Source organism: Corvus brachyrhynchos, unplaced genomic scaffold, assembly GCF_000691975.1.
Source record: "Corvus brachyrhynchos isolate BGI_N302 unplaced genomic scaffold, ASM69197v1 scaffold671, whole genome shotgun sequence".
In the NCBI taxonomy this organism is placed as follows: Eukaryota; Metazoa; Chordata; class Aves; order Passeriformes; family Corvidae; genus Corvus; species Corvus brachyrhynchos.
In genome coordinates, this window is record NW_008236441.1 from 622,977 (window position 1) to 640,364 (window position 17,388).

The window sequence follows — 17,388 nt, forward strand, 5'->3', positions numbered from 1 at the left end:
ATCCATTCATTTGGTGGATCATTTGGTGGATTTGGTGTGTTTCACGGAAATCAGTCAGTGAGAACCCCAGGACTGATTTCCTGGAGGGAAGGGAAGATGCAAGAAGCTGAGCAGCTAGATCAGTCCCTGAGATTTTGACTTATATATATATTTTTCACCTCTTTCATGTAATTTACTTGGACAGGTAGGTCTAATTGAGACATTCATAAGTATTAAAACCCCCCTAATTCCAAATCAGCAATGGCAGGAAGATGCATGCTGTGGCTGTGAATGCTTTCTTTGCAGCCATTCCCTGTGAACTCGGGGAAGTCAGACTGGCCTGGCAAGTGGCCTAAGTCTGCTGCTGATGACACCTCTCCAGCAGAAGTGGTGTGTGGGCAGACAGGGAGTTTCATCATGGGGAGGAGGAGGAGGCATGCATCACCTTTTGTTTAAGCAGAAGCATCTTTTTGGAATGCTATCCATTTTATCGGTTAGGGCTTGGACAGGGAGCATCCAGGAGAGGCTGGATATTGTAATTAACACAAGTGGAGGCAGGCTGCTGCATCTGCCCGCCCGCCCGGAGAGGAAGAACCTGTTGAATTTGCTAGGAGCTATTGCTGTGAGGACAAGAGCCACAGTTCCTGGGAGTACAGCAGCCACAAGTGGATGGAGTAGCTGCTTCAGAGCTATGCTGTGGGGAAGAGGCAGAGGCCTGGATATTGGACACTGTATGCCCTTTTGGGTTAGAGCCTCCACTTTTGCCTCCTAAGCACGGGGAGGAGGAACACGCAGCCCCCTCACTTTCGGTCGCGTCAGCCAAGGATGGCTGCGCTCTCTCAGCACCTCAGGATCCTGCTCTGGAAGAACTGGCTGAGTGTCAAGAGGCAGCCGGTGAGTGTGGGAACACAGGAGTGCAGGAGGGGGAACCTGGAAACACCGGGAGCTGAGGAGTGAGGGGGGCACTGCAGGGAGGGAGGTCGTGCTGTTAGAATGGGAGGGTGGTGGTAGAGGCAGAAGGAAGGAGGGGAATGGCATGGAAGTGAAGGTGGATCTTGTGTTGGAGCTCATGCATGAGGGCTCAGGAGTTCAGATGGAGTACCATGGATGCCGCTCTTGTTCCCTCGGGACAATGTCTGTGCAAACAAAACCATGCACAGACTCGTGGGCAGCTCTGAGTTAAGGCTGCAGTTCTGTACCTGCTGCTGTGTGAGCAGACCCTGTGGTTGGTGTACAGCCTCTGAGGAGCACCCGGGATTTGGGGGTGATGGGGGCTGTCCTTACACAGAGCCATTTGTAAAGGATGGATAAAGAAAAAAGTAGCTCTGAGAGATGCAGGTAGGACAGATTTCCAGTGCAGTCCAGTGTGCTGCAAATCAAACACCCCAATGGTCTTTCTTTCCAAAAGACAAAGCATTGCCAGCAATGTCCAGAGAGTGATCTGAGCTGCAGCAGCAGCAGGGAGGCAAATGTTTCTTTGGGAGGCATTGCAGGGCCAGGCAGAGTAGTTTTGTCCCAGACCAGTTTTGGTACAGCTGCGTGTGGTATTTTCAGGAGAAGCCTGGGCAGTTCAGGGAGCTGTACCATAACCTGTGCTCTGGTAACCCAAACATGGTGGGGTTTAAACTTGCCTTGGTGGAATGGATGCCTTGGCAGGCACAGGAAATGCTGACCAAAGAGAAATGTCCATGGAGGGCATGATGTGAGGGTGAAGTGAAAGGCCTTGTATGACTGTGTGCTTCTGCAAGGTCTGTTCCAGCTCACCCTGCCCTATCTCTTGGTTTGGGGCCTGATTCAGAGAGGTGCTGAGTGCCTCTGACTCCTCCTGGTGCTCCACTGGAGCTGTGGATATGCTGTTCACCTTAAGAGCGTTCCTCACTGCTGCAAAATACACTCTTCCTGAGATGCAGAAGAATCCCAATAAATTACCTCTAATTTCTCAAGAGAAATTGTAACAGCCTTGTTAAAAGCAGAAGGCTTGGGTCCCTCTTAGCTCTTGTGTACCGAGAGTAAATGCCAACTAAGCCCTACCTGTGCTTCTGACTTGCTGTAATTCTGGCTTCCTGTGGAGTTGAAATATCAACTCTGTAGAACTGAAATGTCAATTAAAATAAAAATCTGGCCACTGCTGACTATTTTATGGCATGCATGCCTTGCAACCCTCCTTAATTTCCTTCTCTTGCTCCAAATTAGGGAGATTGCTCAGACTGGAGAGGGTGTGAGGAGGTAAACTCAGATCTTTTTGGGAGCAAAGTTGGGCCTGAGTGCCAAAGGGAACTGGAGATATTGGTGCCTCTTGCATGCTGCACTTCATTATTTAAACAGAGGCAGGAGAGGGAGAGAAAATGTGCACTCACCCAGAGATCCTAAGGAAGCTCTGAGAGATTAAATCAACTTCTAGCAGTGAAATAATCCAGCAGCTAAGGGATTATGCAACCTACATCACAGTTCTTAATGTCCCAAGAGCCAGGTTGGTTGGGGTTCCATTCGAGTCAACATGTTCCTCCTGCAAGCAGTTTGGCCAGGGTGGTTGTCTTGTTTTTGTTCACTGGAAATGCCTGGGACAGTGAGAATACTGTGATGTTGCAACTGATGTGCCCAGCTACTATTAAACCCAATTAAGTCAAAGGACAGAGATACCGAGGGAAGAGATGTCTGGAAAGTGAGGAGTATAAGCACCATTTTAGCTCAAAATGGGGAGGGACAACGATTTTCCTGAGTAGGAACAATCAGTATTCATTTATTGTCCCAGGAATGTGACAGATGTCTGGCCCTTCCTTTAGGCAGCTTCTGACTAATATCAGTTTCTGTGCTGTTACCCCATAATTTTACTTTAGCCTGTGTGGTGCTAAACAAGGAGGACACATTAATAATACCATTTGCATGCGAATTAATCACAGTTAAACTGCATGTTTGGGGACTGATTATAGGGAAAGCATCTGATATAAAAAATTACTAAAATATGTCAGTGTCAGTGATGGATCTTGTTACAAATTGGCAGTGTATACATAAAAAGCAGGAAGGGTACTGTCTGTCAGAGCTAAAATGTTGCTGAATGCTGAAATTATAGGAGCACCCTGTGAAGCGGTGTGTGGGGAGGTGCCTCGTGGTTTGATGTCTGTCACTTGCCTATTTTGGGGCATGAATTTGCTCCTACTTTCAAGCCTGTGTCACCTCATCAGGGATGATAGGGACGGAGCTGCTGTAGAACAACCGTCTTTAAGCTGAATTGCTCTCCAGGATTTGTTTGTCTGTCTGTTTGGCTTTATGTTCCAGTGAGTGTTACAGGAACTGAAAACACGGTTATGGGCTTGGAATTACTTTGGAAAAACAGTTTTGGGTAATATGTGCTGATCTGAAAAAAATAGCAACACAACAATGAAAAATGGGATTATTTTGAAGAAAGACATCTTTGCAGTTACAAAAATTGGCACTAAGATAGAACAACAATTTTGTAGCACAGAGTAGTTTGAGCTTAACTACTGATGGATGGAAAACTCTTAATCTAGTAGGCATGGGAGCAAGCTAGCCAGCTAATGCAAAAGCAGGGGATTATTTGAATAATTGCGATTTCCTAGCTCACAAAACTCCAAGGTTTGTGTTTTAAGATTTTGGGCCTCCTCCCTAGATTGGTTTACCATACTAGATGATTAGCAGACTGTGTTTTTTTATTTCTTGTCCACTGAAAGGGGCAATCCTCGTGTCAGAGAAAAGAGTTCTCTACATGTTCATGTGTTTTTCAACATGCTAGACCAATTCTACATCATTTCTCTTCCATCTTAGATTAGATATTAGGAAAAAATCTTTCTCTGTGAGGGTGGTGAGGCCCTGGCACAGGGTGCCCAGAGAAGCTGTGGCTGCCCCATCCCTGGAAGTGTCCAAGGCCAGGTTGGACGGGGCTTGGAGCAGCCTGGGCTAGTGGAAGGTGTCCCTGCCCATGGCAGGGGGGTGGAACTGAATCAGCTTTAAGGTCCCTTTAACCAAAACCATTCTGGGATTCATCTCAGCTCACCTGTATGGACTGCTACAGTCTGGAGATGGAAAGGTGACACGGATTTCGGCTGCTGGGGTCAGAAGTTCTTATAAGGGATCTTATCTTGATGATGGGTGTTCCTGTGTGCCTTCTGTAGGCTGGCTGCACAACTCCATAAACCCCTTCCTTTACCATCTTGTAAATGACCACTGGGAAAATCTTCCTTCCAGCTCTACCATGAGGCCCAACTGTTTGTGAAGAACAGCGAAATTTTGGGGGAAAAAATGCTGTAGGCTTGTCAAACACTTTAATTTTGGGGTGTAATTCAAACAAAGTTCTATTAACCCATAATCTCACTGAAAGTGAAACCAACCTTTCACACTGCAGCTGCTCAATCTTTCAGTTGGTGCTTCTCAGCGTGCCTTTACTGTGACATAGCAGTGTCTTAAAGCTGGGTAAACACTGTCCCCCATAATTATCAGCCAGACTGAAACCTTGTGCTGTTTCCAGCCTTGTTATTTGCTCTTAAAATCTTCGGTAGTTTTTCTTCCTGAATAGATAAAGCTTGGATTTTAATTGTATGCATACCAAGACAGGTGTGATTTACAATGCACCTTATAACTCATTTAGGGCACCACTTGTACATTCCAGACAGGCTCTGGGACGCATCAGTGTGACAAACGTAACCGATATATTTTCATTGCTGTTTTATAGGTATGGTCGTTTGTTTTAATTTCCTGGCCTGTGGTTGTTTTCATAATCTTGGCCATTATCCGTCTCAAATTCCCTCCAGAACCACAGCAAAACTGTAAGTAACTGGTTTGGTTTTATGTCTGTGGGGTTTAGTTCTCATTTCAGTGACTGATGTGTTCATTTGATGTGTTTTGTTACTTTTACAAATTTGGCTCCATGTAGTTTCCAGTGGAGATTTCCTGGGATGCATCATGCTGTAAATAAAATGTGTGTGTTCCTCTGAGGTTGTTTTTGCTCGTGATTTTTTTTTTTTTTCCAAATTAGCTTTATAATTAGAAAACAACTTTAAAGAACTGTCTCATCGAGATTTATTCGGATACTGCTGCGTAGACAGCAATATAAATTTCCAGGATAAATGGAGGGAGAAGAGGGTAGCTGGGGGAGATCTTACTCAGTAAAATGAGTGAGGGCAGAGGCTGCAAGTGTGATTATGGAGGTGAGGTAGAAACATGACACTGGTCAACGTGAATGCCACAGGCAAAATGTGCACATTAAAGGATCTTGCTGCTAAGGCTCAGCTGAAGAGCAGTAACTTGCTTGGCTCCTGTGACCTGATGGTGTAGGTGAGCCCTTGTAATAAAAGTAGCAGCTCTTTGGGTTGGTCAGTAGCTGTTGGGGGTCAAATGGGTGAAGAGTTTGCACAAGCTGGTTCTTGCTTGCAGGCCTTGCTCCTTGGGTCAGGAAGTGCCCATCTCAGAGCAGGGATGCACTTGGATGTGCGCTACAGCACTTCTGCTGATTAGTGAGTCCTTGCCGCCATCAGAAGCATGTCCCAGCCCTGGGCACTTTTGTTCATGAAGTTACAGAGTAAAGCAGAGCAAGGCGTTTATCCAGGTGGGAGCTTTTTTACCTTTCACAGGTAAAAAAGTGTTAGTTTTGAGTTGAATCAAATCATAGAGCTGTAGAATGGTTTGGCTTAGAAGGGACCTTGAAGATTTTCAACACCTGGCTGATAGCAGAGGCACTGCCATGGATGACCCACATCAGGCTGTCATGGACCTGGCATGGGCAATGCTGGGGTTTTGTGTTTGGGGCAGGGAGACTGAGGCAGGAGGAGAGGAGACAGTGTCTGGCAGCAGAGGAGACAAGCAGCTGGCTCCCAGTGTTTATATCCCATGTGTCAGACGTGGTTGGGAGGGATCTGCATCTGACCACCGGGAATGTTCACCCTGGTGAGTGACAGGTGTGATTCTCTGATTAGAAACTCTTCGATCCTCTGTGACGTGTGAGAAAGGAGCACACAGTGGCCAATATCAGACATGCAGTTAGGATAGCCCATGTTACAGAGAGTTTACAGCCTAATCCCAGTGAAGCTTTGTGTGCCTCCTTCTGTAGGCAGGGATGGAGAGCCAGAGCAAGTACTTCCTGAAAGTATTGTAGGAATTCTGTAATGGAAAAGGACATTCTTGATGTGTTGGGATCATTTTTTAGCCCCAAGCCCATCTGCCATCAGCAAAAGACCTCTTTAGGCATGTTGTATATTCCACGTTCTCCCAAATTCCCTTGAACCAGTTGGAGCAGGCAAGACAGGACACGTACTTTGTGAAAACCCTGGATTTTGCCAAGTGTGGAAATGGCAAACCTCCCACGTTGCCCCAGCAGTTGTACTTCCTGTGCCCCATAAATCACATAAGTTGGATGTCAGGAGAGCCATCTGGATGGGGAAATATTTATTCTTTTATTTGTCACAGTTAGTAGTTTGAATCTGTATTTATTTGGAGCATTTTTCCTCTGGATGATCACATCTCTGCCTTAATGAATTAACAGGAATAATTTTAGGAACTGCAAGTAGCTCCATCACTTGTGCTTTGCAGGAAAGGGGAAGATGGGGCAGTATCTTTGGATGAGTTCCCTTTCCTTCTGCAGATTAATTTTATTTTAGTACAATTCTCAGTAAGTATGGGAGTAGGCGTCTGTCTCTCTTAGAAGTGGGTGATAGGAACTCTCTATTGCAAGAGAGGCTTTTTTGCTGGAAAATAATGGGTTTGGTGTATTCTTGTGATCCAGATGTTCAGAGACCATCTAAGAATCCCGAGGGGATAGAGAAGGCTGTTAACCAGAGCATCAAACACGCAGTCTCTGCTGCTGTTCTAGTTAAGTAAGAACAGTTGCTTGACAATTACTCTTTTCCTATTTTTTTTTTTTTGTGACAACTGGAAAAAATGTATCAAACTTTTTGCTTGACAAGCAAAAGATAAATCACTTGGGAACTTTCCTTTTTGACAGAAAAGCAAGCAGGGGTGGACACATCTAGGAAGACTGTTACAGGAGGGAATTTTATTCATTTTATTCATAAAATTCACCTTATGCTGAGTTCCAGTGCCTGCCTTAAGACAGAATCGTTAAGTAGTGACAAGAAGCTGTTTCCAGTTCTGCTGTCAAGAGATTATTGCAGGTAGACAAAAGTCAGGAAGCACAGAATCAATGGCACAGAGATGGAATAAGCTACGCAGATGCTGAGGTTTGGAGCCTTAGAGATAACCCCACAGAAAATCCCACTCCGTAAGCTTATCTCTTGTATTCAGGGCCACAGAAATATCATGATATCCTTTTTTTTTTTTTTTCCAATTAAAACAGCTCCAATTCGAGACAGTAATTTCTTCTGAAGGGCAGCTAATACACATTCAGTAGATGGAGGATTATGTGGAGAAATTACCTGGCAAATATCAGTCAAGAGTGAACAAATGGCAAGGGTTTCCTGCAGGAGCAAGTTGCTTGTGCTGAATTACATTGTGTAGCACTTAATGCAAAGGGAGCTTGTGCCAGGCTGAGCTTCAGAGGGAAATGACATGCCAAATAAATGTCACCACTCAAGAGATGCTCATAGGAGAACCAAGAACTGAGGAAAACAGGGAGCTGAAATCTGATAAATAATTTTCTTCACAACTAAAGCATCTTGTATCTAAGAGGTAAAAAAACCCCGTATCTCTTCTTTATTCAGGGATTCTGTTTGATGATGCGTTTCCAGGTCAGCAGAGATTGTTGTCAGGAGAAATGAAAAAGAGATTTCACTGCATATCCAGTTTCTGTGATGATCCCAGAGTCTTACAAACAAAATCCCCGCACAATTTACCATTCACATTGCAGTTGTGACTTCTGACCTTTTTATTTCAGCCTTGGTCTTTACTAGGAGGCATTGGGATGTGTATGTGTGGAACAGGAAGCTCTGGACTAGAAGCCTGCAGGTGAAAGCCCCTGGGTTTGATGGTATCATCCAGACTTTTGTGCCTGTTGTCACCTTCTTCTACAGTAGGGACAGAAGTCCATTTCTATCCTACAGGTTTTAGCAAGGTATGGGAATTGTGTACGAGATACAATCTGTCCCTCAGGGCTCAGCCCACTCAGTCTGCAGAGGAGCCCAATTACGCTCCTTGCTTTAACGAGCCCTGTCACACCCTGTCACACCCTCCCCGCCCGCTTTCTTCCTCTCCTGCTGGCCTCCTCTCCCCTGCTGTCAGTTCGACCTCATCAGTATTCCCGGTCGGAGCTCTGCTGGGTGTGGTCAGTCCTCCACTTGCTCAGAAGCCCTGCTCAGCTGGGCTGTGGGGAAGGTGTGGGACAAACCTCACTCTGTTACACCCCGGGTGTACTCCTGCGGCACTCCCAGGGACAGCTGGGCTGTGCAACCCATGCCTCATTCACAGACAGTTCTTCTTCATGGACAGAAGCTGTGCTCTCGGGTCTGGTCTTAAATCCACCACATTCTGCCAGGGAATCTGGTGGATTCGCAGTGGAGCACTTTCTACCCTTCAGCTCTGCCCAGAATTTCCACCCAGATTTCCCCAGCGTTGTGGAGATGCCTGCAAGGGGGCATTGCATCCACTCAGAGATGTCTGTCAGAGACTCAGCAGCAGAGTCCTCCACGAGGCTGCTCTTTGCAGCCAATATTCTGGGGGAATATCATCAGAATTGGGCAGTAGGCTGCTGGCCAGTAGCAGCACAGCTGTTTGGGTCTAGCTTAGAGCCAGAGCTGTGTGGCACAACACTACGTAGGAACAGATACCCTGCTCTCATTCTTGGCTCCAGTGCTCCTGGGAGAAGGAAGGCCCAGGATAGGAGCTCTCTCTGAGCTACATCTCATTCAGTCTTACTGTGATGGGTAGCTAGGATTTGAACAGCTCCACAATTGGCTGGAAAAATCCGTATGAGCCCCTGAACAGAGATCTCTGATGCCTTAGAAGGTATCTCACCTGGAGGTGAGAAAACTCTGAAAATATGCTGTACTTTATAGGAATTTGCCTCATAGTTGGAGGGACCTGTACTCATCTCTTTTCCCAGTAATGTGGAAAAATTAATAGGTTCCCATGCTAATTACAGGGAGTTGGGATGATGGCTCAGCTGCACAGGCCACTCCATTCATTTGGATGTCATGGGTATTTATGCAAGTCATAATCCACCCCCAGGGTTCAGCCTATTCTGCACACAGACAAGCACACATCAGACTTCAGGCTCTCCTTCACCACTTGCCTGTGGTGGAGCAGCCCCACTGCTTGTGTTCCTTTACATTGCTTCATTGTCCTCCTTTCTCTACACATCAGATTTTTGTCTGTGCTCATCTGCAGTGATTAGCAAAATGCCTCATCAGGTCTCTGGCTTTGGCATGACCTTTGTTTTGTTTCATGCTGTTGTGCCAGGGAGCAGACTGCCATATAACCCTCTGTTCCATTAAAATAAAGCTGAAGGGGGTATGGATTGTATTAATTAACCCCACATTTGCTGGAACAGTCATACACATTGATCTCCTTGCATGTAGAAGCAGTGCCCAGCCATACAGTTTCTTGTCTTCCCCTTAGCTTGGAGACCAGTTGCCTAAAGAGAGAACTGTAATGTTTGCAACGCCTCCCTTGTCATAAATCTCCACACTTCCTTTTCTTTCCACAGACTCTTCCGCCTTCTGGGGTGTGACTGAAGGATGTTCAGAGTTGGAGATGGGAACTCCTGACTTACCGCTGTGTTTTTTCCTTCCCCATTCAAGCAGGGCCTTGGGGCGGTCACTTAATTCTAATTGACTTCCTGAAACATCTCAATCCAGGTGCTGGGATCTAAAAGGGCAGAAGTATTTTTCCAAAGGTGCTGAGCAGTTTGGCTTAGACTGAAATTATTAGTTGTTGGTGCCTGTGTTTCTGGAAAAGAGGTCACTTTTGTTTAAAGAATCTAAACCTGGGCTCTGGAGGCACTCAGCATTGAAAGATGGCGGTTGGGTAAACACAGTTTCTGTGCAGGTATTTTTTCAAGAGTCTAGATATGGATTTAAGCTTTTAGGTTCCAGCTTCTTGCTGGGCAGTGTCCTGACTCTCTTCTTAGGTCCTGTTTGTGTAGTCCCCTGCTGCTCATACAGACAAGAGCAAGCTGGCTGCGTTACAAGACCAGGTTAGCCTTGTCTGCATTAAATATTGCTTTTAAAAAGCCCTGTAGGAAAAGGGCTTGTTTGCAGTTCCTGCTTTCTCCTGGTGTGTTTGTGCTTCAGGCAGTGGAGCATCCCTTCCTAGCACTGCCAACCTCCTCAGCTCTGCCCCGTGGTGCAGACAGCAGCTGTCATTTCCCCACCTTGACTGAGTTTGCAATACCTCTTTGAAGGGTTCCAGGTTCCACCTCCCCTCCTTTGTTCTTGTCTTTGGTTTGGGGATTCTTTCTCCTCCCTTTACACCTGCTGCTCTTTGGCTCCTTTTTGATTTTTATGCTCTCTGTTCTTTATGTTCTCCCTGATCAGTCCGTGAACTTGTTGCGATCAGATCCAAGTGCTGATTTTTAATTTATTAAATAAGGAGGTGGAAGTGGAAGGTCTGTGGGCGAGCAAAACCAGCTTGCCCAGTCTTAATAAGCGTGGAAGTAGATGCTGTCTGCTCTGGGCTGGTCTTATTGCAGAGCCTGAAGTGCTTGGGGGAAGAATTAGGCAATGAAATGAAATGTTTCCTCCGTGGAGGCCACCGAGGGAGGGAGGAGCCTGGCTGTAAGTTGTCTGCTGCTTTGATTGCACTGTCGTAGGCAGGCAGCTGAGGACATCATGAGAAAAAAAGGATCCTGTTGCTGTAAAGATAAAAAAATGCGGGGTTTTGAATCTTACCCAGGCACCATGTGTGTCCTGGGGGAGGGTTGAGTGGAGTTATCTGGGGTCCTGCTGAGCTTTCATTTCAAAAAACAGGAGATGGAAAAGGAGGCTGTAGTGAGGTGGGGATCAGTCTGTGCTGCAATGTCTCAAGTGAAAAGATGAAACATCCTTAGATTGTGCCAGGGGAGGGGCCAGATTAGATATTAGAAAAAAAAAATTGCACTGAAATGTCACAGCAATAGAAGTGCTATGGCAATTAAATATTCTCTTTTAATAGGTAAGGCATAAGCCAGCTGGGTATTCACGTGTAAAAAGTACCCTGCTTAAAAATGAATCTCATCCCATAGATTTGATGATTTGGTTTAATTTTTGGAGAGAGGTTCAAAGTCCCAGCGTTAGCATAAAGCTTTCCACAAAAAAACCCAGGCAGCTGAAGTTGTTGCTGATAAATAGGTGTGAACAAAGCTGGAAACGAGCAGTTGCATGTGGTTGGAGGGAAACAGGATCTTTGTCATGTCATGAAACAGGCACTTTTGTCTTTTTGACTGTTGAAAAAGCAGAGGAATAAAGTTTAAAGTGGTGCTGTGTGACAATGAGGAAGACTAGAAGGGAGGCAAGGAGGTTGTGTGTACACAAACACAGCCAGACATTTGCCATGGAAAGTTGGGAGGAGGTCACCAGAGCAGGAAATATTCTCACCAGAAGTTTTGGTGACTCTTGAGATAAATATGGATCACAGCTGATAAACAGTTTGGGGTCTTTTGCTGCTGTGGGTTAGACCCCCACTGCTCAAGGATGATTTGAAGAGAGTGTCTAGGAACACAGAGCACAGAGTGTTCCCTCTGCTACGAAAGTCCTGGAAGGTTTAAGGTTTCTTCAGCCAGAAGCTGAAGGGGTTTAATCCAAGTAATCATATTTAGTAGCCACTGACAAATCCGTTTTTGTGAATTTGTCTAATTCTTTTGAAATCCGTGTCTCTATCCCATGGCAGTAAGTTTCACAACATTTTGATATTTGTTGCAAAAAGGTATTTTCGGTCCTGTTTGCCATTTACCTCCTGATCTCACTGTGTTCTGCTGTGCCCGTGTTGTGAGGGGTGATCATTTTCTCACCCTTTTAATCACTGATTCCTGACTTTATTTATTTCTTTATCAAACCACATTTTGCCCATCTTTTCCCTAGCTGAAAAGTCCCAGCTATGATGTCCCCTCATATGATTTGGCAAAGATTGAATGCATTTTCAATTAAACACAATACTTCCTGATGAAGCCATTTGCTCATTAATGCCTCTAATTCTCCAGTAGGAGAGCTGAGGTTTGTATGGATTTTTTGTGAACTGTGGGAGGAATTTGGAAGGACTTAGAGCATATGAAATGCCAGAGTGTGTGAATTCTGAAGGCAAGAGAATTTTTTCATGCCCAAGGAGAGTGGTGGTGATATGACCCTAAGCTAGGGGTGGATAGAAACCAGAAAAACTCGGCTGGGGTCTGCTGTGTTCATGGTGCTGTGCCTCTGATCTGCTGGATTCCTGGCTGGATCAGATAAATGGCTGGGCTCAGCTATAATGCAAATGCCAGAAACCTCAGTGCAATGGAAGCAGCAAAATCAATGTGGCAACATGAAACATGGTCCATTTAGGTTTAAACATTTGGGTCAATTTCAATTAATCTTACAGACCATAGTGAAATAGTAATTTTCATCCCTCTTGTATGACATTTAGAACCACCCTGACATTTCTCATTGTTATTATACCAAGCACCTTTACCTGAAGAAAACAAAATGGTTTTGCTCATGTTGAAGGGAAGTGTGCTGGAATTTACAACATTCAGAAAAATAGGATAAATTAATTTTCTTTGTTTTTATTCTGGATGAGAGCAGATGGGGAAATGCCAGAATTTCCAGTGGCATGCGAGCATTAATTGGTATCTTATGTTTATTATTACTGCTCTGCATGCCTTGTTTCTTTCCAGCTCTTGGAGATGTGGCTGGCCTGGTTAGATGCTACTGAACAGGGAGAACCAGCCCATGCAGCACCAAGCCTTTGGCCTCCTCTGCCCTTTGGGATGCCTGTCTTTCCTTCAGTTTTGGAGCCCTGCTTTTAGTAGGGATAGGAAAGCAAAGCTCTCTGTGAGAAGGCACAGTAAAAGCCTCTGGGCTTGAGATTCTGCTGCTGGCAGACCCAAAGTCAGTCTTTACTAACAGGATACAGATCTGGGCTTGGATTTTGATTGCAGAGGTGTCAATTTGACCAGAAGTGTGAGAGGGTGACCTCTCAGCTCAGACATGTGGCAGCAGTGGGTGCAGTGATCTCTCCCCCTTGACTCACAGGCTCCATAGTAAAATCCCCCAAGGGAAATTGTAGTTTTAGCAAATTAAGAGGTTTAAAGCTAAAGGCAGTGGGGAGATTGAAAAAAAGTTGTCATGTGTTGTGGATCTGTTCTGTTGTGGGATGTGGAATCATAAATTTGGGGCTGGGATATGGCATTGCCATAGATTTGAGTGGGAGAAGGAGCTGCCTGTGGAAGACCAAGGGATTCCCAACAGTAGAAATACTGCAAAAGTCTCCAGTGGGGGTGTTACACTTCAGATTGGGAAACTATTGCCATGGGAGGGCTGTCCTTTAAAATTTGCAGAGCAGGTACAACTCTCCTTCTGTCACATTTCCTAGCTGGTGCTTACACTGTGTACTGATGTCACTGGCGTGCTGGATAAACCTCAGCCAGGGCAGGGACAGGTAGTTACGGAGGTCTCCTGAAGCTGCTTCCTCCCTGGCCATCCAGGCAGTGGTTCCAGGGCCAGCAGGGAATTTGTTGGTGTGGGCAGGACCGCCCGTGTGGCTCTATGGGGTCACGTCTCCTCACCACGAGCAAGGGGATGGAGGGAGGGAGGATGGAGCAGGGAGAGCATTGATCTCATGACTCGCCTTGGCATCAGTAAATTCCTTCCTTTGCAGGATGTAGGGCTGAGAACCAGCATGGGTCTAACTCACACCACATGGAAATCTGGCCCAGACATTTTGGAATTTTCTGTGTCATGGTCTTTCTCAAAAAGCTTCCTTAACTCTCTAACTGCTGTCAGAGCCCAGGCCTCTTCCAGAAGAGTCCTCCCTGGCACTGCCACTGCCCCTGTGCCAGGAGCATCGTGGGGTAACACTGGCTCATGCCTGCAGTGACTCAGGGATGGATCAGGCCCCATGGCTGCATCCAGCCACCAGCAAACTGCTCAGCATCTGCTGCGAGCTGGCAGAGCCTCGCTGAGTGCCTCAACCTCATGGGCCAACGAGCTCTTCACAGGCATTGTGCCACCACCACAAGTGGCAGCACTTCCAAACTTCAGGTCACAAGTTCCTGGCTCTTTATATTTGAGGCTGCTGTTTCAAAAGAAAAGAAAGAGCCGATACCATCACTGTGCTCTTACGCTGAACACCTCGCTTGTGAAGAGCAGCTGATTGTTTAATTGCCCACTTAGTTCAAAGTGTGCCACCTTTGAGTCCAATTCTAACATTTGTTATTGCTGTTTGTACCTCAAGGAAGAGTCTTCCTCTGCTCTGGATTCATCAGGATCTCTTTGGTTAATCACCTCTGTAAACTGTCTCTGGAGAAGACCAGTGCTCCCCAGACCCATCTTTGTGTTCCCTGTTCAGCCTTTCCCTGAGGAGTTACACAGCTTTAGCTGCTCCTGGTCTCCTAAGAGACATGAGCTCATCTCCTGGCCCTGGTGGTCGTTGGTAGATGTGGAGGGCAGTGAAGGGTGGAGCCGTTTCCCTCCTAGCTCCTACACATCATTGTGGCTATGCCCTCCATCCCAGGTCTCATGGCTTCCCACGTCTTTGACGCTTCATTCTGGTAGGGACACCAATCCAGTGAGGTCTGTAGTGTGCATTTTTGAATTGGTGTGCAGGTCAATGCCCTGCATGGGAATGAGGATGTGGGAGATCAGAAGGAAGATGCGAGGAAAATGTCCGTGTGTGCCGGGTTGTAATTGGTGATCCCAAAGGGCAAACACCACAGACATGGCAGGGATATTCACACAAGGGTGCTTCCAGATTAAAGTGTCCTGCTCTAAAGTTTCCCTCATGGCTAGCAGGTAAATTACCCTGCAACACGTTTAGAGTGGTGGATGCTTGGTCCTGTGGCCCCAACACCAGAAGTTCTGCCTGTAGGGATAAGAGAGCTCTTTTACTGCCCTTGGTGCTCTGTGGTTACCAGGAGCTGGTTCAGCCAGCTGTGTAACTACTGAGGGAATGAGGGAGGGAAGGGTGTAACTCCTGAGGTGACTTGAGGGATGCGGGGAGTGTTGGGGGAGCTTCCCATGGCAGGTAGCCTTCTCCTCTGGCAGCATCCGTGTCCTCTAATTTTCTCTTGTACACCTAACTCTCCACTGAGGTGTAGAAGAGAATCACACCACCATCAAAGTGGGTACCTGTACCTCTGCAGGTCTCAGAGGCCTCTGTGCCACTTGCTGTCTTGCTCAGTGGGAGCTCCTGTGCTAAACCATGAGCTCTTGTGTTCATGTGCTGAGGAAAGCTCAGGAAAATCCAGTCTCCATCCAGGAAACCAACAGCCATGGACTCCATCTACTCCTGCCAAGGCCTCTGGGAGCATCTGGGGTTTGAGCACTGCTCTAATGAATAAATGTTGTACAAATGTAGCACCGTGTCCTTGGTGAAGGGGTGAGAGATAAAGCTGTGCCTGGGTGAGAGTCACAGGGCATCTTTGAAGACTAAAAGAGCAAGGTGATCAATTACCACAAGCCTGCCTGCAGGCCTTTAGCAAATCTGGCTCCTTTCCATAGCAGAAATAATAGCAATGTCCTTTGCCAGGTAATTTTCCAAATGATTATTTTAAATAATATGTTGCTGTGATCCAGCAAAAGAGTTTGAAGATTTATGGGAGCATTTGTCTTCAAGAGGAAGAGCAGCCGTGAACTCTGTGGGCTGGCAGCGAGCAGCACGGGGCAAGTGGCACATAAAACACTCGAGTGTCTCATTGCTCAGGTCCACTCTGTGTCTGGAGAAACGGGAGACAGGGACACAGAGCTCATCCCTCAGCACTGGCTGCCAGCATCCCAGGTCACCAGGCAGATGGTGCTGGAGCTGCTCTGAGCTGGGCGGTGGTGATGGATTCCTCCTCTGCCTTCCCAGGGCAGCTCTGCACAAAAGGCAAAGGATGTTTGTTGGTCCTGGATCCTCTGCCCCTTCCTGTGGTAAAAGCTGAGACAAAGCCCTGTTTTAACAGCCTGGCTTGGAAATAGAGATTGTGGTGTTGCATAGAAGCCAGTCCAAGTGTTGGAGAACACATTCTCATGGGTGCTTCAGGTTACTCTGGCCATGTGCCTGCTTTTATTTCACTTCACTTTTTAAAGACAGAATTAGGATATCTTAATCTAAGGTTTTTTTTTTTTTTTGTCATTTCTTGCCTGTTCTTGGATCGTGGAGTGGAGGGGGGAAATCTGCAGTTGCTTCAGGACTGACAGGTATCCTATGAACAAATAGCTTGGCTCTTCTTCCTATTAACTGGGACCCTGAACAACTGGGTCTAGTGGAAGGTGTCCCTGCCCGTGGCAGGCACGTTGGAACTGGACAACCTTCAAGGTTTCTTCCAAGCCAAACCATTCTATAATTCTATGATTAAATAGCCTGTGATGGCTTTGTCAGTGTTGTGGAGGTGCTTATAGTGGGATTTGGCAGATGACACTGCCTGGGTGGAGTCAGTGAAAGGAGCCTCAGTGAAACTGAGAATCTGTCCTGTCGTTTAGGAAGGGAAAATAGCACATCCTGACAGAAACATATGGCCAAAAAGTGCGTGTCCTCATCATCATAATGGCATTTTCTCTGTCTTTCTTCCTCCAGGTTATCTTGCACCCCGAAACCTTCCCAGCGCAGGCTTCTTCCCATTCCTGCAAACAGTGCTGTGTGATTCCGATGCCAGGTGTAAGGGCACACCATACACACCAGAAGATCTGCTGCCGAGACTCAATGACATCTCATCCCTCAGACTGTAAGGGAATCTGAATATTTCCAGGTGTTAGGAACTATAAAACAAAGCCTGTTTTGAGGGGGAGGGAGCATCCATGCATGTCTGCATGTACGTACAAGTTTGTCCATGACAGATACACCTCAACTACCTGTTCTAACAGATATCTGACACTTAGAAAAGAGAATATCAGCTGCAACATGGACACTTCAGAAATAATCACCTTAGGGAAAGCTCTCAGGAATGTGTCCACTGATTCAGGCTTGAATCTTCTGCTGAAGAGAATTTTGCTCCCTGAGAAAGCTCTTCAGCTCACCCAGATCAAAGCAAAGGAACTTTTTTTTTGCATGACTGTGGGTCAGGTCAGTGATAAGACTTGCCCCCAGAGCAGCCCAGAATGCTGATCTGCCACTGGGAGGGATCAGTTCAGGATGCTTTGGCTGGAAGTCTGGATGTTAGTTCTGGAGCAACTGCTCTTTGAGCGGGCCCTCCAGGTGCCAGCCAGAACAGGTGTCCTCTCTGGAGGCTGTCAGATGTGTTGGGAAACACATGAAAAGGGAGAAACAATTTTTGCCCACAAAAGCACAGAGATTTGCAGTGTGGAGCTGGCTGGGCACGTTTTGTTGGAATGTCAGTTTGCTGAAATGTAAATGTTCAGC

At 46.4% G+C, this 17,388-nt stretch overlaps 1 protein-coding gene across 1 annotated transcript in view; it reads left to right on the plus strand.

Annotated features, from left to right (window-relative positions):
* Positions 1 to 460: 460 nt before the first annotated feature.
* LOC108449836 (ATP-binding cassette sub-family A member 12-like) overlaps positions 461 to 17,388 on the plus strand; it is a gene marked incomplete at its 3' end in the record, with an annotated part of 18,733 nt that continues 1,805 nt past the window's right edge. Inside the window, exons 1-3 of the mRNA XM_017747095.1 lie at positions 461 to 873; positions 4,667 to 4,760; positions 16,606 to 16,753. Coding sequence (XP_017602584.1) covers positions 805 to 873; positions 4,667 to 4,760; positions 16,606 to 16,753 — 311 coding nt within the window. The remainder of the gene's footprint in view (positions 874 to 4,666; positions 4,761 to 16,605; positions 16,754 to 17,388) is intronic.